This window comes from Corvus brachyrhynchos, unplaced genomic scaffold (assembly GCF_000691975.1).
Source record: "Corvus brachyrhynchos isolate BGI_N302 unplaced genomic scaffold, ASM69197v1 scaffold258, whole genome shotgun sequence".
NCBI lineage: Eukaryota > Metazoa > Chordata > Aves > Passeriformes > Corvidae > Corvus > Corvus brachyrhynchos.
In genome coordinates this window covers 4,587,330-4,609,912 of record NW_008240122.1, presented here as the reverse complement: position 1 = coordinate 4,609,912, position 22,583 = coordinate 4,587,330, and the positions used below count along the sequence as shown (strand labels likewise).

General features: G+C 38.5%; 1 protein-coding gene across 2 annotated transcripts in view; it reads right to left on the bottom strand.

Annotated features, from left to right (window-relative positions):
* Window positions 1-2,244: 2,244 nt before the first annotated feature.
* The window catches only part of PRKCE (protein kinase C epsilon), a 283,601-nt gene continuing 263,262 nt past the window's right edge, over window positions 2,245-22,583 (bottom strand). The window contains exons 14-15 of one of the 2 annotated variants that reach the window (XM_008641713.2): window positions 21,561-21,707; window positions 2,245-2,671 (exon numbers count right to left, since the gene is read on the bottom strand). In XM_008641713.2, the coding sequence (XP_008639935.1) occupies window positions 2,525-2,671; window positions 21,561-21,707 (294 nt within the window). In that variant the 3' untranslated portion in view covers window positions 2,245-2,524. Of the gene's footprint in view, window positions 2,672-13,719; window positions 13,750-21,560; window positions 21,708-22,583 lie in introns of those variants that run through there. The other variant, XM_017744864.1, reaches the window with a different exon arrangement.

Below are 22,583 nucleotides of genomic sequence, written 5' to 3'. Positions count from 1 at the left end.
AATATCTGCCCATGCAATAGTTCTATCTCCTTCACTTTTCTCTTAGCATCCTACCCAACACTGCAGGCACTGAGGCCTCTTCAAATATGAACATTTGCTAATTATCTTCACGTTAGAAAGGGGAATACAGACTACGTAGCTTGTGCACAATAGCTTTATGGGATGCTTTTATTCCTTCAAAATAAATGTTCAGAGTTCTTTGTAAAGGCCCCTTGTTGGACAAACAGTAGTGCACGATCCCATAACTTGCCTTCCTAGCAGTCTACTCACCCATGGAAGAGAATGCCTTAGCATTGTGATCAGTTCTTGCCTGGATGTCAAAAGCTAACCGTGATGAGAAATAAACAGAGCCAGTGGCGAGACACAAATTGATGGGCAGTTCTACAATATATTTCTAAGAGAGAAAGAAATTTAAACACTGAGATGATGCGATCATTAAGATGTTTCTGTGCTGGTACTCAGCTCCAGAAGCTAGTCTTTTCCCAGTACAAAAGATTACTGAAGATAAATTAAATTAAACTAAAGGCTTGATCCTTATTACACTTGTAGGCCAGACAACACATTAATTGATATATCATAATATTTAATATTTTGAAATAATCATAAGAATATATATAATAATTACACCTGAGTTTTAAAAACAAAACAAAATGGAACTGAATGGTGTCATCAGTAACAGGCCATGAGCAGCCAGACGCAAAACTGACACAAACTAACTCATCTGCTTGAGACCGAGATTATCTCTCTTAAAGCCAATGATTCACACTTTGTCCACCACGATTTGTAACATTCCTTTCTCTTTCCGAGCTCTATCATGTCATAATAGAGTTGAAGAGAAGTATACAAGAGATTTAGTATAGCTTAATATATGTCTACATCTTTTATAACAAAAACCTCATCTTTCTGACAGTAACTTGAACCAATACACATACAAGAGTATTGCACATGGACATTATTATAATTATTCTTTCATAGACTAACATTTTAATAGTATGCCTGAACATGCAGCAGTTGATACCTCTATATTCAATGAATTCCACAGGCCTTGCAGCAAACACTATATACAAAATCTCACCTGTACAAAAGGCAAAAAAGCTTCTTTAGTGCCACTTTGCCAATCACAAGTATATATATTTTTGTGCAGCTGGAAATCCATGTGCAACAATTAAAATGGATTCCAATGACCGCTCACTCAGTCCAGTAAAATATATAATAAAATGACCTCAGCGATACATGTACACAAAAAAAAAAAAATCAGAAAAAAACCCCCAAAAAATCAAAACCAAAACCAAACCACAGGGTACTCCTGGAAATATAAGTACATAACACTGTTAGCGTATCTACAGGAGGTAACTTCACATTAGTAATATTGTCCACATGAGTTACCATTTCAATTCATACACAAAAAAAATATCAATTTACAACTTTCAATAATGTCAGTTTGTGAATGTTTGATCTTCAGTTTTTCAACACATTTCCACATAACGCATGTGTAGCCTTATTTTGTGTCTTCTAAAAGCAGATTTCTCTTTAGATTTTAAACATAAAACCCAACAAACACAGTAGTATTATGGTTTTGTAAAAGTGTGCAAAAGTAACACACTGCTGAGAAAATAAATATAAATAAGAAATTATTTATCAACTTAGCTACAATGGAAAAAGGCAAATTTAGAATGTTTATAATTAATTTTTTATGCAAAATTAACTGTAAACATCTGCAAGCTTGCCATCACATTAATGGTTCATTTGAAAGGATATTAAATTTGGTAACATGGATAGTACACCAAATTATCTGAAAAACAGTAAAATGGTCATATATAGCTGAGTTAAAGTACTGGAGGCTTTTTATTCTTTAGCCCTTTAATATCTATCCATGTAGTATCTACTTCTTGCTTTAAATAAAATTTCAGTTATCTTTGCGTCTCTTATTCCTAAGAGCTTCCTGTACATTGTATGATGAACTTCACTGAAAGCCTTAATTGATGTGCTTCTTTTTCTGGACAACTTTATGGCTTGTACCTCTCCACAATAAATTAATAATCGAGGATTACACCTCCACGAAGGCAGACTTTGCTTTCCAAAGGGCATCTGAGTACAGATCTCACCATAACCACCAGTGCAGAAGAAACAGTTCTCACCTTCTTAGCTTAATTATATATGATGATTACAGAATGTGGTCTGCTAAATTGCTTTTAATAGCATATCTTCATTTTCTATGGAAAAGATGTGATTTTGTCCTCTGGGAATTCCTATTCTTAGGAATAAAACAAAAGTTGCAAATATACGGCAGTGTGTTACATCCACAATTTCTGATACAAAATTATTTTGCATTGCTTTGTGAGACAGAAATTAAGAGTGCTTTCAGGTCAGAAGATTAAAGGAAAAAAACAATAAATATATACTTTAACTGGGGATATGGGCTCAGGGTAAAAGAAGTAGTTCTTGATCTACTGAGTCTCAGTAATTTGATGATCTCTTCAGAATCACTTCTTGCAGCATCATTCATCTGTCAGCCTAACGTTGTCTATGGCAGTAGCTCTTCTCCAAAATAAGAGAACCCTTTAAATTCTTCTTGATTGATTTGTTTTATAATTGTCTCATCCACTAGTGTTAATACTGGTTCTTCTCGTGTAAAGTCTTGATCAAAGTTATTTACATCCCTTTTGGTTTTCTGAGAAGAAAAATATAAATAAGGTGAATGGTAAAACAGCACAATAAAATAAAAGGTGCTCTCCCTCCTCTCCATCCCCCCCCTTGAAAGGCTGAATTTTCTGGAATGATTGAAATAAAAGAGGAGCTACTTCACACAAATAATAACAGACATATGAGAGAAGCTACAGGAGCAAGAAATATAAATGAGTTCAGGAGAGGCCACAGAAGCAATACTGTAAATGAATTCCCAGAGACGCGCGGGTCTCTGACAGGCGAAGGAATAGCAGTATGATGATAAAGCAGGAAGCTGAGATTAGGACTAGTTTTAAAAAGGCTTTGGCATAGAAGGTGGTATGGTTGTTTCCTCTTAGATTTGAACATAGTCATACCTCATTTCAGAGTCAGAGTGAACTGATTTAAATGATTTCCCCCAAACACAGCCTAGTGTTTCAACTCTAAGTAAACCATTTCTTTATATCAGGCTACACTCAGGTTTAAAAATCTCAGGTAAAGCTTGCAACAGCTCTCAATCCAAAATCCTTAAGCTCAACATTGGCAACTCAGATTTCCTAATGCAGCCAAATGTAAGTGAGAGCACCATGCAAAATGTGAAATTCTGTCTCCAGAGAAATCTACCTCAGAACTCTTCTTTATTTTGATGGCATCAGGATTTTCCCACTAAAGTCTAAAGCACCTCACTCCTTCAGCATAGTTGGGCCAACAAAGTGCAACTGTGCATGTTCTGGGATGAGAGGTATTTACGGAGACAGTCTTGGGGAGGCTGATTTGCTGTCCTCAGGCCACTCATGACAATGACTATCTGTGACCATTTACATGAAAAAAACACTCTAGGCTACAGTGGAAAATGCTCTCCACGCTCATTCCTTTGAACCTGCAGTATTCACATTTTCCATGTTAGCAGCGTATTTCAGGTTCAGGGAATTGGAACAAACATTTTTCTTTATGCTGTCTCTTTTCTCTTTGTGTCACGGAATCTAGTAATTACCTGGGTGATCCTTAATGGAGGCACACTGACACATTGAAAATGAACTGTGTGTTTCTCCTGCCCATGTCTGGGATTAAATGATACTGGAAATAGAAGAGCTATTTGACTTGCAAAGTAAAATGATAAAATGACAAAGTCATACATCATAAAGTACATTAACATATTCCAAAGGGGATATGTACCCCCTTTTGGTGTAGGTAAACTTGTCTATAACATATAAATTTAAAAATGTATTTTGTTCATCAGCTCTACTGAGACACTAAACAGTTTTCTTTCTCAAAATTGTAGAACAGTCATAGCAACCTTCACCCACACTGTAAGAACTTTATAGATACAGGGGAAAAAAGGGTCTATGTAAACACAAGAGACTGTCACTTGTAAACCAAGTACTTTCTAAGTGCAGACAAACAAAAATCCACAACCTCTATCTACAGAATTCCATTAAAAGGAAAGGGATATGGACTTAACAAACATATATATATATGCTTATATTGTTTACATTTGAAATATTTACTTTGTACATAAAGACCAGACATGAAATGTACGTGACTCATATAACTTTGAATTGCGTAAGGCATGAGGGACCTGGCTTTGGACTTTTTGAGGTTTTTTCCAAGTAATTTGGGCAAAACCTGAAAAATAAGAATGAAATTTCATCTCATTTTTTAAAAGCATTACATTGCAACTGCGTCTACATTCTTCTTGTTCTCCATGTCCTACCATGGTATTTTCACACAATGAATTTGCCACAGGAATACTCACTAAAGCAGAAGAATCTAAGTGAGTATTTGCAAAAAGTAGAATTCAAATTCAGAATTGTAGTTATATGCAAAAGAAATATGACTACACTCACACTTTTAACCACTAGCTATCAAGGACAAATAAGCTCTGGAGTAGCTGAAAACAATCGATATTATGTTCAGGTTTTCATATTGAACACATTTGTGAAAACTTGTTTAAGTTAAAACAGTAAAATGACAAATTCATCAAAGCCTATCAGGGGCAATTAATTTCCAATAGCTACTTATTCCAGAAATCACTAAGACTTGTGAAGGCGGTAGACAAAAAAGAGCGCAGAAGAGTGCATCTAAAAAAGGGTCCTAACATTGGTGCATGTAAATCCTACTGATTAAAAGTAGTTGTGCTGCCAGTAGAGAATCCCAAACACTTCTGAAACAATAACCAAAGATATTTGCTTAGATTTAAAAGCCTACTGTGTCTTAAAATATGACTTTGAAACCAAAGGAGGAAATACAAGTTTTTACTTTCTCTGATTTATAAACAATTCCATGTAGTTTTGGCAGCATAGACGTAAATCACCCAATTTATTAACAGGACAAGCATGGAGCTATCTATGATTGCAAGGATATGCTAAGAGGTCTAACTAACCAACTGATGAAGTGAGATTAAACAGGGAACAAAAGCAAGTGGATTAAGCCATACAAGACCAAAGGTAGAGTTCATAACAAGTGCTTCTTTTCAACAGAAAGATTTATTTGAGAAACCCTCCTTAGAAACTTAGGCACTTTCCTCCTGAAGCTATGACTATTTTGCAAGGCTCCATTTGCTAAGACAAAACAGGTCTGGCCACATTTCTGCTAATATTGCTATTTTAATGTACTTGCACTGTGAATACTCTGTAGGCCAAGAGCATGAACCAACACACTGTTGCATCATGAGGGCTCAGGATGAAGGTGTGAAGGACTGTGCCTGTCTCCTAGCAGAGAAGCTGAGAAAAGAAGGAAGATCTGCAAGGTAAGGAGAATATATGAAAGGAACAGAGTGCAGCTATTATCCAACTCTGAACATAAAAAAATAATGAAGATAAAAGGAAAAATGTTTAGATTGGCTGCTAAATGCATAATTTAAAATGCAGTAATTAAATGGGTGGGATTCTGTTTATTTAGCCTGCAGCTCCTAAGACTCTGGGACACATTATTTTAAACTTTTCAAACGTTTTTCCAGGTAAGACTTTTCAATTTCAGATGACAGAGGAAACTACAGTACTAGGAAAGAAAAACATGCAAAACTACAGCTGTCTTGCCAAACACACACAAATTCCATCAGGTTTCAGATGCTCCTTTCTTTCTCTCTAGACTACCCAAGCATCTTGTCTTCAGCTACACGAGAGCAGGGGCACAGCAGCTACCCAAGAGCTTCCAACAGCAGGTGCCAAATTCCACACTGCACTGAAGCTGCTCTCCTGCAGGCAGCGTGTGGGCAGAGCCCCTGTCCATCTGACAAACAGCAGCAGCAGTGCCAATGGCAACGACCAAAAATGACATCATTCCAGTTCCAAATCTCATCAGACAGATGGCTGTTCCACCAGCAGAATACCTCTGGCAGTGAGAAGGAATAGTGACTACCTCTTGCAGGTGGGACATGTGCTGGCCACTTGATCTTTTGTCTTTCTTCTTCCCAGCAGTGTGAATGCTTCCTGGGTCTCCTGTCTGAGCAGTGACCTAGTGTGACTCAGGAGACGTGATCTGATCAGATGTAACACTTGGGCTACATCCTTGAACTAAGAAACCCATATGACTACTACCCATTGAGGATGACAATTTTTAAGTCAAAATCATGTTTTATTCTATTCAAAGAGATAAAGATATCAGAAACTATAAAAGACTATCTCTTCACAAAACACCATTTAATCAGCTTTTGTAGTTGGCCTGTACAACTTTGGACAAAGAGTTATTGGGTTTTTTGAGTCAAAATGCTTTTTTCCGCCCTCATATTTCTTCACATATTTACTAAAAGATGCTGTTAATAAGCACACATTAAACAGTGGTTTTCTGAACTGTTTTTGTTTTCAGCACCGTTTCAATAAAACATTCATTTTCTACCTGCAGTCACAAACTCAAGCTTAAGAAAACCCCTCTAAAATCTGCTTATTAAGCTTTGCATTGTTAAGGATTACCAACCTCGTCTGTCAGTGATAATTAAATGACTTTATACGAATTTCAACAGGCAAAAAAGAAATTGATGATCTTATCACTGAAAATACATGCAGAAAGTTAAAACTTGCCATTCCTTCCATTAACTACATGAACCAAATGTGAATGATGGGAGCCTTTGGTATTGAAAAGCCACAGAAATCCTTGCAAGAAGGCATGTGACAGAGGGTTCCAAAACAGAGAACTCAGCAAAGCTTGGACATCTCATCAGCTGTGTCATGAGACCAAGAGGCTCAGTGGACTCTCTTCTGCCTAACAAAGATTAAATTAATTCTCCAGTTTGGAGACATTAAGAAGTCTCTCTCTTTAATCTGTTACTTATTTTCATTTAATTTGCAGAAAATCACTGAAACTCTTTCAAGTCCATTGTAAGCTCAACGGCTCCCATAACTGGGCTGGCGTTGTCCAGCAGCTTCAAAGGCTACTCAGGGAAGGTAAAAAACAGATGGGGGTAGTACCTAGGAAACAACACTGCCACAAAGACTGGGTTTGGTGTTTTAGTCTGATTGTCCTACAGATTCACAATATGCTGTTTAAATATAACTACAAGAGGCTGCTGCAGCTTTTGGTGTGCAGCTCCAGAGGCACAGGGCAGTAGGAACAGGAGATGCAGCAAGAGTCACACCTTCTCATATGTATTACGTGGTATCACTTAATTGTATCCAGAATTTTGCTTCAGTAAGAAATAAATGATGCCCTTGTTTGACACAGTATCATCAAGAAGAAATTCTTAGATCAGGATGATAAGAGTTCAAACATTTTGTATATACCTTATCACTGATAAGATTTTCAGATTATCAAGACAAATGGAAACTCAGACACCAAACCAGTGGGTTTGAAGCACAAGGTTATGTGGCTAACCTCACATGTCACTGTCCTCTCATTCACCTCTTCTTATTATGATAACAAAAACCACAGCACAGGCAGAGATCACTTTGCACCACTGTTTGGATCTCTTTTTGTAGTAGTTTCTAAATATTTGAGACCAACTATAATGAGCACTCACTTTTGCACATAACTCATGCTATATATATATATATATAAATTCAGTATTATTATTTTGAAGGAAATGGGCTAAGAAGCATGACACTTCAGGCCTGTCTTTCAGTTTATCCTCAGAATGCCTCTTCACAGTATTTGAATGTCCTGAGAATCTGTATCTGTATTAGATGTATTTCCTAGCTTGTCTTATTTCAGAAGATAAAAAAGACATGTTATCAAAATAACTTTATAAGTTATTAAATTTTCTCAGCATGTTAATTGCTCTAGTCACACATGGGAGAGTGGCAACACATCTGCCATGAGCTGTAGTATATTCAACTGAAGTTTATGATGATAAAAAGGCTTTTGAAGCCAAGTAGCTCTTACAAGTGTACCAACATTCATTACTTCCAAGCAGAAGGTGAGATTTCATTCTCCTAGATTATGCTTTCATCAGGTGTAAAGGACACCACATTAAGTGAAAGCAGTGGGAAACCCGCCACTCTAGAAAGATGTTAATAGATAGTGAAACAGTATTTGAAAAGCATCTCAACCTATGCAGTCCATATTTTACTCTGTTATGGAAGTACACAGATATTTAATAAGCACCAAACTAATTCACAAAATGATGGATTTTAAAAAGGGATCATTGGTGATAGAGTAAGCTGGAACATGTTTATACTGAAATGGTATTCCCTTTCTTAGGAATGTGAAATGGGTCAAGTAGGAAGGAAGAATAACCTAAACAATTAGGGGCATAAACATTTAATGACTACATGGCCAGAATGCCAGCCTTTGTACTTCACTTTTACACAGACTTCCTCAAAACCAGAGCCTCCCAAAACCACCATCACAAAACAAACAGCAAGGCAAACAAAACCAAAGCTCTGCAGGTTCCCTGACAACCACCCTGTGCTCACAGCCTGGGCAATGAACCTTTCCCAGCAGTCCCACTGTGAATCTGTTGTCCTCTATGGCCCGGCTTGGGCATACTCATCACCCTGAGTACACAGCACTAGAGTTACGTACAGCAGATTGCTATATATACAGCAAACCTTTGTTCACAGCCTGGTTGCTGCATCACAACAGCTATCTCTGTGCAGAACATGGATGGAGATAGATTTCACAGGAGCTTTAGGGGAGCTCAGCACCAGCTTTCCATCTGTGGTTAGTCCTTTACCCTCAACATCCATCATGTCCACCTTCTCAGAGCTTGCTTCCATTAGGACTCAGCTGTGACATAGAGCTACTGCACGTTAGCTGTGCTATGGTAGAATACATGCATTTTGTAAAGTGAAAACAATTGCAGGGAATGAGTGCCAACTTCTGAATTCCTACACTACATCTTCCCTTTATGGTAGGCTTCTTTGAGAGATCTAACCCCATGAGAAACAATTTTATATTTCTTCTTGGGGAGGGAAGGAAAGACAAGAAGAGAAAGTAATGAAACATATGAAAATACCCTTCACCTGCACAATGTGATTCCTATTGCAAACCTTATGAACTACTCTGCAGCGCAGATTTTATATGTCTGTCTCTCTAATTCACATTATACTGGCAAGCTTCCACTGATATCCTCAGCTGCTCTAAGGTTATGATCAGCAATGTCACCTTCCCTCTTTCATCCTGGCAAACATCCGACATTAGCCCATTTTCAGTTGTGCTCTCCTGAAGCTGCATTTCAACCATTGTTACAGCAGAATGACAGGAATCAGGGCTGGTGCATCTGTGACAATGTGCTGAACCACCTGCTGGTGAGTCCTCAAATACATATGTAGAAGCCTTTTTGTCTTCCTGATCCCTAGCACTTTGGCACAAAGGACTATCCAGACAATGGAGCTGACTTGCAAAGAGGAGGGAAAAGTGAGGTAGGTTGGTAAGTCTAGGGCACGTGTTCCTAGAATTTCAGTGGCTTCCAGGAGATATCCGCAAAATCACTGAAAAAGTTATCCAAATATAGATTAACTGTGCACTGAGGCATTTGACCAGATATATTCTGTAAAAGATCAATAGATTTACTTTACTTTCCATTCTTTAAGCAATCACAAAGACAAGGACTAAATTAAGGAGACCGTGATGTTAGTAAAGAGATGAGTGTTGTAATAAAATATTGCAAGCCACTTTATGTATCCTGAATAAATATTGACTGACTGATTTTCGACCGTTTTATTCTGCCCACAGTCACCTACACATTTATTTACAGAAAAGTACCACGTTAGGGAAACCTTCCTGATGATGACATGAAATTATACAGTAGTATCTTGTGATTCTGAGCCTTCCTCTATCAAGGAGCATTAACATGTGTATTGTGATGCTGGATGCAAAGACACATCACAGCTTGAAAGGTAATAGCAACACGTATAGTGGGAGCAAAACTCCAAGACTCAGTTACACACTAAAATAGTGTGCATTACAGGCCATAGAGTAGGAATGCTACACATTTTTTGGCAAGACTGACTACATTTCTGGAAACTCATGCTCTTTGATGCTCTTAGCTAATTAGTTTGATTATGCATATGACAGGCTTTCATACAGCAAAATGGTACAGCAGGTCTTATCTTAGACAAATGGAGAAAGCTACACAATGATGGTTTATTGCTAAGACTACTGAATTGTTAGAGATTATATTTTGAAGTGTAATGATTATTTTTAAGGCTTTGCAAAGACAGAGTAAAATAAAGATGTATGTGACTTTAGAAAGCAGCTGAAGATGCTGTCTTTTAAATTTTTTTTTAAACTAACTCACATACAAATCATAGGCTAAGTAAAAGGCATAGCAGGACTATGCATGAATGCCTACTACTTCTGCATCTCAATACATCTCCTTTCCACCTTTCTTACAGACACTGTAACTGCTTTTTTTGGAACACAATTTTATTCAAAGAGCACAGTATGACATAGCAGAGTTTGTAGTGACATGACTTTAATTCTTGGTTCTGCTACTGATCTGCATTGAGCTTGAGTAATTTTCTCTTCATCATTCATCTAGTTTTCTTCCTATTTTTGTTCTCCTACAGGTGGGCTGTGATCTCTCTCTCTATCATTGCCTACAATCTCCTGACTGTCTTTCACTTACGTAGCTTTTTTCACAGTGGGAACCCTATCTTGCTAGGAATTTGAGCTGTTAATGCAGACGCGATGGTACAAACTCAATCTCCCTTTCTTCTTGTTCTTGTCAAATATAAGCACAGTCTTCCAAACTGCCATGGGCAGTCATGGTCTTCAGATCCTTCTTTTGCATACTCCAGTATTAAGCCAAGAGAACTGTTGTTCTGTAGGTCCTTCACAAACATGAATATGGCATGCAAGGAACAAGACCTTAAGGTTTTTTGCAAATGTCTAGACTGAGTGTTCCTTTCATCCCGCAGGATTTAAACATATGACTTCTGGAGCACACTGTTGAGAGGGCCAGTACAAGGTCTGTGCCTCCACAGTAACAAAGCCCCTTGTACCAGCACAGCAGCATAACAAGAGGAGAGCAGCAGCTAAAGAACTGCTAGGATTCCTTACCATTTGCAGATGCCCTCCCTGTCCCGCTACCGCAGGTAAGTAGCTATACATCAGCTGCTTCAGTCCACTGCCTAGTAGTGCATATGCCAAAGGAATGAAGTTTTGCACTAGTATGCCGAGCTGTGAACACACACATTGACAAATCTTTGCTGCCCATTTTGGGTGAACACCCTAGTGTTCCAGTTTGGCCAAATTTAGAAATATATCCTCTGAGAGAAGGCAGGCTGAAACCACCCCTCCCGCACCAGGTTCGGAAAAAATAAATTTTCCTCAAAGGAAAGTGAAAGAGATAAAAACTATTTATTTAACAAACACACAGGAAAAGGATAATAATGCTAAATAATAAAACCTCCTGCTCTGCTGAGAGAAACCTGGGGGAAAATTCAGAGTCCTTCCGTAGATCTCTCTCTCCCTCCTTGGAGCTGGGATGGGGTGGTGGGCCCACCTCCAGGGCCAAGGCCTTGGTAGAAAGTCCTCCTGATGTATTCTGATGTTGAAACAGTCCAGCAGAGAAAAAAAAAAGGAAAAAAACAAAGTCCCAGGAAAACAAAACTTCAGCTCTATGGAGGAGAAGGAGTTGAGGAAAAAAAACCTGCCAAAAGCTGTCTGGAAAGAAAAGCAAGCTGGCTGCTTCCCTTCCCTCTCGCTCCCCTGCCGCAGTTGAAAAAAAAGTCTCTATCTCTGTGTGACCTTGAACAAGCTGCAAACTGCTTTGAAGAAGTTTTGCTCAGTTTTTCCTCCCCCCTCTCAGGCTCAGTTTAAAGGCACAGAAAGGCACAAGAATTAATTTCTGGGCGTGGGGCAGCGATATGGGATATACACATCACGAAGTCACCCCAAGACACCTAGCAAGACCTAACGTTTGCATTAGCACAGCATACTGCAAGTACAGAAAGTTCTGCACGAGAAACAAACCCAAAGCCAAAGCTCTTTTTATACTCAGTGTTTACTGGACTCCAGCTGGGATGGGACTAGTCATGAAAGGCCAGCCTTCAACAAATCTTGACTTTTTCTTGATAAATTCCACCTTCTGATAAAGAGCCAGATGCTACTGCTTCTTAATTACCTGGTTTTTCCACTGGCTTTTATTGCCATCAGAAACAGGACCAACCCAGGAATATTATATATTATCTACATTAACATAAAAATAAAATATTTCTGTATGAATTCTTAAGAACGTACATAAGAATGTAAGTGAACATGGTAAGATTATTTCACTTAATGGTTTAAACAACTTTATGAAAATTGCACTGGATATTAAAGCAGCCAGAAAGTGAAACAGAATTTGTGTTTTTCTGGGGAAGCCCAAAAGGAAAGCAGGTACACTCCGGTTGCTTATCACTGTATCCCAATGGGCACCACTTAACAATGTACACTTAACAGATGGTTAAATGGACTTAGTTATCCAGTATGAAAATATTTTAGTGCTATAAAACCAGGACTCAACAAAACAAAACAAATACTGATGGATCTCCAGCACAGAATCAAAAGAAGCATAACAAAAGTTGTTTAACTTATAAATATTTGGAAACCTGCAGTGCTGGGAAGTAGCTTCCAAACTTCTGTAATTCTAGTGTTGTGGTAATCACATCTAAAAACAGCTGCTGGAGGCACTGACACTGAAGATAATAAAACCCCAAAATCAGACTAACTGAATGAGAAATTCTGGGAAAACAAAACCTTGTACATTCAAAAAAACCCGAACACTGAAATCCCTTAAAAATACCAGCTCACTTACTTGTGACTTCTCTAAGATGCACAGAGGCTCCTCAAAAGCTATATACTTACATCTTGGGCAAACTTAGTGGTTGCACAAAGCGCCAAGCTAGTTGAAGCTTTGAAAACCAAGTTCCTTCACTTTGCTGAGGGAAGAGGCAGGAGTATTCCAGACTTCTCTGTCCTGCCCAGCCACTGGATTGATCGGTCTAAGCTACGCTGTGGGCATAAGTATGGTACTATTTGTTGTTCACAGCTGTCTAGAGCAAGCTCAGCTGAGATCCTGAACTTCATTGCCTGAAAACAACCATTGCTTCTCAATCAGCAGCCACGTGGTTAACACTGAAACCAGCAGCAGAAAAGTGTAACTTCTAGGAACCATCTGAAATTCAATACTCTGATTCCTGATACCCTGTGACAGGGACAGCATGCAAAAAAGGTGTTGGAGTAATAAAAAGTCCGTCCCAAAAGTCCACACCCATTTTTCTTTAGTTTTTCTAAAGGATGTATGTTAACCATTTTGACAAAGACAGTCTACCCCATTTCTAGACTTTTTTTTGTACACCAGTATTAATCAACGTGGTGTCACTCTCAGAAGAAAGCCCACTGTTTTCCTGTGCCTGAAATGTCTGCAGCAAGTGGGAAATACATAATGGGCAATGTATAATAATGGTACATGAGGGTCTGAGGTCTCAAGATCACTCCCCAGTGTTTTGTCTAAGCAGTAACACTTCATGCAAAGGCATGCAGTATAGCCCCTTGCGTGCCCATCTGCTAAATGCTCATTGCCATGCACTGATGACTGAATGGAAATATATTATGAAACTGAAGGGACACCTCAAGGTTATTAGGCCTAAAAGTGGACCTACCTTGACATTTTCCCCATATTGAAGGCCTTACCTTAAAGAGGGACATTCACACTGAAGCAAACTTGAAAAGAGAGAACATTTATACAAAAAGAAATTTACTTGGCCTGTAATTTCCTATGTTCCTTCTGGTGCTATTGAATGATTACTGCATTTTACAGGATTTCTTCCCCACAGCGTAAAGGCAAAGTCATAATTCTGCATGGATGACGATACAATCTACTGTCACAAAAAAGTAGAGGCGTACCAAAGAACCCCCACCAAAACAGTATCATGACTTCCCAACACCAGGTTAAAAATCCCTCATTAGAAAGTAAAAAAATCTTTGCCTCTTAGCCCTCATGTATGAAAATGAATCTGCAATTATAGAACTTATGTTTCAGGCTAGCATATTGGAAAGTTTTCTCCAGAAACGTGGTCCCTCTTTAAGGATTCCAGCCGTATTTCACAGTAAGCAGATGGTTGCTGCAGCAATTTGAACACACACCTCTCTAATTGAAGACTTTTTTTGGGAGCCGTTCAGTGTGGCACCTACCCGTGGGGCAGGTGTGGCCTCTGCCTGTTTGCCTGTGCAAACAGCCCAGCTGCACTCTCCAGAGGTGCTGATTTGTATTTGCTACTTATTACCCAGCTTCCAAACACTGTGGGCATCCAGCTTCTCGTTCAGTCATAGGCAAAGGATTGCCAAAATTTTGCCAGTTTTTTCACTCATTCAGGGGAGGGGGAAAAGAAAATTCACGGTGCTCAGTGACTCCAGTTGTAACCCACAATCATTGGCTACGACTAGAATTTCATATTTGGGAATGATTTTATTTCAAACCTTTGCTGCAGTGCAAAACTGAAAGCGGACACATTGCTGGCATCCTTAAGTCAAGACTTAACAAGGGAGTTCAGGTTCACAGAGGAAACTGCACACAGACCATGTGGCTCAGATAGTGATAACTAAGGGGGGAGGAACTTTGATAACGGTTTATCATTATCTTAGAGGTACTGGAGCTGAGAGAGGTGTAATTTGAGATGAAATCTGCTAACACTGAGGTCTGGTGTAGCATAAGAACACTCTTCCAAGGGAAGTCCTAAGCATTCAGTCAATTTAAAAGGCTGATCTTTAGGACTTGTTTTTTGGCATTTCACAGCTATATTTTTTCACTGGCCCAGAACTTTGCATCAAGCATCCTGTGATTATCACAGAAGAGAAACTGAAGCATGAAAAGATTAGGTGATGCAGCCTGGCCACATCATGAGTTGCTAGAAAATCTGATGGAAGAACTTATATATCTTGCAATTCTTGGGTCTCTGGTTTTAGCTGCTAGACCAGCTCTCTACCCTACGGAGTCAGAACTGAAGAAGGAACTACAATTATTCAGAAAATATTCTAAGTGATGTAACGATAGAAATTGAAAAAGCTGCAAAATGAAGAAAGTCAGATGAATAGGCCAACAGCAGGTGTTGTTGCTCCATACTGCAAGATACAATTCTGCAATAGACTATCTCATTCATTTTGTCTTTAATGCTCTTGAGGAAAGTGAGCTTTTAGAATGGAAAACCAAAAAATTATGAATGCATTGAGAAAATTAGAATAACGCATTGTTCTGTGAAAGCTGCATGTTGACAGTGAATCATTGTAATATGATTATTTTGTTCAGTTCATCTCCATAAAGCCACACTATGAATGGATTGCCACAGGCACTGATAAAGCCATTAGTGATGAAACTTTGGCTTAATTGCTAGAAAGAAATACATATAGCAAACATCTGTTTTACCAGGCTTTGTATTACCCTCTGGCTGAGAGCTCTTCAGCTTTTTCATGTTCAGGACATCTTAGACAGTGTCTCAAATTTTCCCAACCCTGACACTGACAACAGGGTAGTTGCAAGTGGCAAGTCTGTCTGTTTGCATGCACGTTTCAAGGGTTGACACTGAAAACTGAGTCTGGAAGGACAGGAGTGTGTGCCTGTAGTGAGACTGTCCTTGCTGCACAGTGCCTGAGAGCTTCCTCTGTCCCACAGCTCCTTGCAGCACACTGAGCCACTGTGACCAAGAAATATGAGAGTGGTTTTACTGTGCTGGTCTAATTCTACAAAAATCAAAAACAAAGCCCTCAGAGGGCTGGAGCACATCTCTTACATGGAAGGGTTGAGAGAGTTGCGGCTGTTAAGCCTGGAGAAGAGAAGGCTTCAGGGAGACCCTGTATTGTGGTCTTTCAATACTCAAAGGGGGCTAAAAAGAAAGAAGAGGACAAACTTTTTAGTAGGGTCTGTTACCATAGGACAGGGGGTAATGGTTTTAAACTGAAAGAGGGTAGATTTAAACTAGATATAAGAAAGAAATTGCTTATGATGAGGATGGTAAAACACTGGAACAGGTTGCTCAGATTTATGATAGATGCCTCATTCCTGGAAACATTCAAGGACAGCCTGGACATGGCTGAGCAACCTGATATGGTTGATTAGGCTCACTGCAGAGGGGTTAGACTAGATGACCTTTAAAGGTCCTCTCCAACCCACACTATTCTATGATTCTATTAAATTGATGCTCATATGAGGCTACCACTGACTTCAGACAAATGGAAAACAAATTTGGGGCAGTGATTTTCCTCCATCACTGGCAAGAGGGACTATGATATTGCACATCTTCTTGCCACTTGTGCACTTGTTTCTGGGCTTCACTGGCTGATGTTGCTGACATGTCAGCAGGCCACAGATTTACTGTGGAAAGCCTACAGCTGGTCAGCTGTGTTCTCAGAAATGGCACAAAGAATTTCTTGCAGGGAACTATAACAATATAAAATTCATCAGTACACATTAGAGCTGAAGTAGCAATCTGCTTCAATGACTGTTCAATGACTGCATGATTTGTTATTTGGTACAGACAGACAGAATCAGACCATCATAACACTAAGCAGGATCTACCACATTTACCACCACATCAGTAACTTTGGTAAGAAATTGACCTACTGCACCATTGTTTTAATTTATAAGATGGCAAATGCAGTTTGAAAATGGAAATAACCAACTCAGCCAAGCCAGGAACACAGCCATGGAAACAAAGGAAGATGGAGAGCAGAGAATCACTGAATGCTATTGAGGTCTTTGTGGCTCTTGGGCAATAAATGATGCTGCAAATCACAGCCTGGCCTTATGGCTACTGATCATGGAAATGTTGTTCTCCAAATGGAATAAAATTCCAGGGAGAATACATGTGACAAAATAACAGAGGAATAAAATGCCTCAAAGGGTTTTCTGTCTCACAGCAGTTGCTCTGGAGAAAAGATATCTGTCTGCACTAAAATGGTGCCTGTTGCATATGCAATTACAAAGTCACGACTGCATTCAGGAACGAATAATACTATTCAGAAAATTTCAAGACAGACTGTGAAGCTCAAAGAATCAGGTTTTAAGAACAGCAGAAATGATCTTCAAAAGACACTGCAAAGTCACTGGAGCTTAGATGTAACAAATATCTTCTGTCTAGCTGCTCAAAAGTTTGCTTGATGTCTAATGTACATGCTCCAGAGCCATAAGGTTTTTTTCTACACCAGCTTAACATATATAATAGCTCTACATGGAACAAACTCTCAATATAGTAAACCACAGTGTGTATACATATATATATACACGTCAAATTAATTTTACCACTGAAAAGCCGCATGATCCTAGATTTATGAGAGGAAGAGCTGGCAGATAACATGCATCATAGGACTGAGCCCAAGTGCATTTTCACCCTTTGTATTTTCTATTCCAAGTCATTAACTGGAGGAGCAAAGACCCTTCACAGCTGGTTTCAGAGCCACCAAATCTGCTTCCATTTTCTCTACCTAGGACAACTGAGGGTGGCACTTCTGTCACTGCTTAGCAATCTAAACGTCAGCTATTTGTATGAATCCTCTATCCAGGGCACTCTTGCAAGCCTTCAGAAAACATAGGTCAGTTTTTCAAAATCCTTTTGGTAATTTTCATTCTAAGGCTGGACAGAGGAAGAAATTTCAGCTTCCAAAGCATCATTAGAATAATCAAATCATGTACAAATTAGAAGAATATTAATGGTATAATTATAGTATAATAAGCAACATAATTACATCCATCCACTGTGTGAATGAGATTTAAAAATAAAAACACCTTCAAAAGTCTGGCTAATAAATAGCCATGCAGGGTTTTTTCCAAGCCCAGTTGAAAAATTCAGACTTAAGGCTGGCAGAGCTGAAGAGATGTACCTGAACTATGGAGAAGCACAGGGCTGACAGTACCATGTAATATAGCCCCTCAGAAAACTTACTGTGGCAGAGAAAGGATGGAAGGTAACAGAAAAGCAAGCCAGCTGTGCTAATCAAGGAATTCATGTGTTTTGGGGGGAGTGAGGCAGAAGAGAAGCAAGGCTTTTTCCACAATAGCACCTCTGTGACCTCCCTTGGCAGATTATTCCATTGTCTGATAGGACCTCAGTGTTTGACCATTTCCCCTAATGACTGTACTTGTTTAGTGTCACCACTTTACATTGCTTGGAGCTCATTTGAACACATCTTATGTGTTGTTTTATTTTGAAAGTGTTTACGATATAATCATAAATTTTCCCCCCTTAGTCATCTTACCAGTTGGTCAGAAAACAGAAGACTACCTGTGTAAATATATGCATTCTTGCATGAGCAGAACTTCTGTATGTGCATGCAAAACTCAACTTAAATGCACAGATGACTATATATGTATTGTACACTTCTTTCCCAACACAGATGTACACTCACATTTCACATGCAAGAATGTCTATATTCTGACTAATAATCTGACCTCTCTTTTCATAGTTCTTTTCACAGAACTAGGCCCTCCTCAACAAAAGATTAAAATAAATTTTTTGATCCTCTCTTAAGATTAAGAATCACTTTTAAATAATCAACAGCCCTTTATTAATACTAAAAGATGTTAAAAAAACATAAAACATTCCAAACACAGGCATTACTTATGTTTTTTCCATAGTTGTTCCACAGCTATGGAACAGTTACGTTTGTTAATCTGAATCAATGAATCTCAATGCTACACCCACAACTGAACTTAGAGAAGAACTCTCTGTGTAGATTTTAAAGTAGATTTTATTTCATTAGTGTTCACCTTCTTCCCTCTTCTTAGGATTTTTCAAAGTGAGTGCAATCTAGTCCAGCTTGGCAAGTATACAAAATTACCTTTATAGCATCTGAAATTTACTGCCCTAAATTCCTTTGCCATTTTTGAAGTTGAATAATTGATAATTCTATTTTATTCATGTGATCTTTCTCTCCAGCCTAGATCTGTATCACACTTTACTTTCCAAGTAATATATCATTCAGTTTTAAGAGGAAAAATAAAAATTTCAAGTATGATCTTGCTCAAAGATTGCTATACAACAATAAAATCCAAACAACTGTAAAATGTATACACTTGGTACAAAACAGCTGATGGATCATAAACATGGATCATAAATATATAAGGTATGCTCTTTTGAAGGGTAGAAAAGTTATCAGTAAAAGCTGATAAGACCCAGTCACTGGGGAAGATACCTTAGAGAGAGCAGACTGAGAACATGAAAATAATAAGAGATGCCTGTAACACAGAGTACATATTATCTGAATTTACCACTATAAAAAAAAGGAGTTCAGAAAAAAATCCAAGCATACAGAACTACTAGCCTGCAGGAATAAAATCTGGTGGAATTAAGAAAGTTGGTAGATACAACATAGCAAGAAGTAGTATGAAAATCCAACATTAGAGAAGTAGCCTGAAGAAAAATGAGCAGAAGTGTAAATAAAGATGTATAAAATCACCCTAACAATTATTAAGGAGCAGAGAGCTGTCCAAAAAGTTATACAAAGGACTACTCTGCAATAATCTGTAATCACTACTGAAACAGAACGATTCAACTAAAATACCTTTAAAGAAAGCAGAAAAGAGGAAAAGGAAAAAAACAACAGGAATTAATGAAATAGGATTGTCTTTACAATACAACAGCAGTGAAATAATTACTAGAAATAGAAGGAAGCCCCACTGAGAAGGCAGCAGGCATTTATATCAGCAATGAATAAAAATACCTGATATATGAAATGCCTTCTGACTTTTAAGGACCGCCACAGTGGAAGTACTTACAAAAATAATAAAGGCCTCATAAAAATACCTATTGTCAAAGGGACTGTGCATCTTGATCATGAAAGAAAAACAGCCCATAAACAGACTAAGATGAAAGGAAACTGGAAATTAGATGCAGGCATAAAGTGAAAATAATTCTGCAATTGTTCATCTTGATTTAATAACTGAACTAACAAAACTCTGATGAATACTGAGCAAAGCAACAACAATTATGGTGAGACGGAAGGCCAAATTCCTGTGAAAACAAGAGAAGACCTACACAAATGCAACTCAGTTGAACACCAACTTCATCCAAGTGCAACTACCTGACAGCTGTGGAACCTGACTGGAAAACAGTCACAGTACTAAAGAGGCTTCTGATAAATACTAAAGCAGTTAATTTAGGGTTCACACTTCCTGCAGCAGTGCAGAGACTTGCACAGCAGCTCAGGCACCAGCCGCAACCTGGCCACACCTCCAGAGAGGAGCTGGGCAACAGGGGAGGGGACTGGCTGCACCACTTCCAGGAGTGGGGCTGGCTCAGGCCTCCCTCCCCCTGGACATACGGCATTATAAGGTTTCCATTCTCCAACAAATACAGTAAGAAAACCTTCCTCATGTGATAACACTGTATCTTACTATTGGTCCCAGAAAGGCATTCATAAGGGCTTTCACTTACAGTTGTCAATCCTTTGGGCTTTTTCTGTACAGCTACAGAGAGAGAGAGAGATTTCCCCAAGAGAGGACTCAAAGGAGCTACCTCAGGCTCCTGTTCTGGATGGTCAGTCCCGCTTTCACCATCTACACAAGGAGCTTGGGGAAATGCATCTCACTGAACTCAAAGTAAATACATGTAACACACAGCAATTCTTCAAGAACAGAGGGGGCTTTTTCACCTCTAAATTTAACTCAGGATTCAGAGTTGAGACCTAAGGTTTTTATTTTGTTCATTTGTTTTGCTTTTTGGTTTTTTTAATACCTTTGTAAACTATCCAAAGAAAGAAACAAAGAAGTACCTTGACCATACTCACAGGCAAATCAAACATTGTAATTAGGAACGTGTGAAATCAAAAGATGCAAATCAGTCTCAGAGGATGTATCATAAAGTTAGCCTCTTGCACGTTTAAGCACAAAAGTAACCACACACATTTTGTGACATTTGGTTAATTGTAAGTATTTTCATCCAGAGGAAGACTAGAATACGTAAAGTATTTTTGCTTGACTTTGGTACTTTCTGCAGGTGGGGCTGCTATTTACCCATTTTTGTTACTTTAAAATAGAAATACTTGGTTATTATCCAGGAAAATGTAAGTACATAAATTTATCTAATCATAATGTATATTTCTTTCCCCCAAGAAGCTGTTTTTTCAAGTTTCTTCACTTAAAATACTATTGCTGACAAATTCTTGTCTGTGTTTTACTACAAAATCCAGTGGCCATCAGCAATGCAGAACTGTAAAGAGTTCACACAGAAAGTATAGACAGTATATACCAACTGAAATAATCTTTTCTGGCTATGGTATCTTTAAGAACACAGAAAATAATTAAAACAGTGCCTTGAGCTCTTTCATGGTTTATGTGGCCGAACATGAACATTTTCCTGTGCATTTAATCTATTCCTGACACTTACCTTCACAGAAACAATGACAAAGAAATCTTTTCAGCACTGTTTTTATGTTACTATTTCAGCCCCCAAATGCTGCATCAGGTAATCTCATTTCTCAGAAAAGCCAACAAGTAGAATTGCCAAACCAAATTTTCTCTGAATCTTATACAAACTGTTACTTACAATCCGAGGTTTGAAGGGTGGCTTGATTTTCCTTTGTTCTAGAAGAACCCAGTCAATTTCCTTGAAAAATGGATGCTGCTTAATCGCATCTTCCCCGTTCTGCGACGCCACACAGCCAAGTCGCTTGTTGGGATTTTTTGTCATGAACTGCAGGGTGGGGAGGAAAGGAGGGAAAAGTTAAAACATGAATGGCAATAGCTAGAGACCATTTGCTGGTCAATTACACACTATAATTCTTAAAGCTAGGTTTTTAGAGACAGTCCTCTTTCAGAAGGTTATTTCTTCTGGCCCTCCAAATTTCAGAGGTTTCAGCCAAACTATTAAGATTCAGAGACTCCAAACTGTAAATTTACTGCAGGGAACTCTTTCAGTTTATTGTTGAGACCTCTTAATTTCATCTGACTGGGACTGCTAAAGGAATTGATTCTCTTTCAGCATTTCTAGTTTCAGCTTTAGCCAAAAGTACTAAAGGAAAGAAAGATGATCTTAAACCCTCCAGAGACACAGAGTGATTAGTACCTGGAGAACGCTTCCGTTGAGAATGGGAAGTTATGCCATCTCCCCAATGACATAACTTGCACATTCTCGTTCATTTTTAGTACACCATTAGCATCAGCAACTGGAACTAACTGGTCTCCTCTGGTGTGGTAATTAATAAACTTCTCATTTTTAAACTATTACTATTCCTGTCAGGAAAAAGCTGAATAACCAGTGTAAGATATTGATATCAACTGATGGGAGCTCAAAGTACTTTACTTGATTTTTCCCTTTTTTCCTTCTTTTATTAGCAATTGCCCTACTTATTTCCTAATTCGTGTGGACACAGAATCCTTGCAATTCAAGTAGCAAAGAATGCTGTTCTTATACACGCGAACACACTCACATTACAGAATTAGCTCAGTAGCTTTGCTGTAACTTCATATTCAGCCATTATATAACATTTTTAACTTTTAAACAAGTGTAAACAAAAGGTAATAATTGTTCAGTGCTTTTTCAAATTATGCATCACATTATACTACTGTA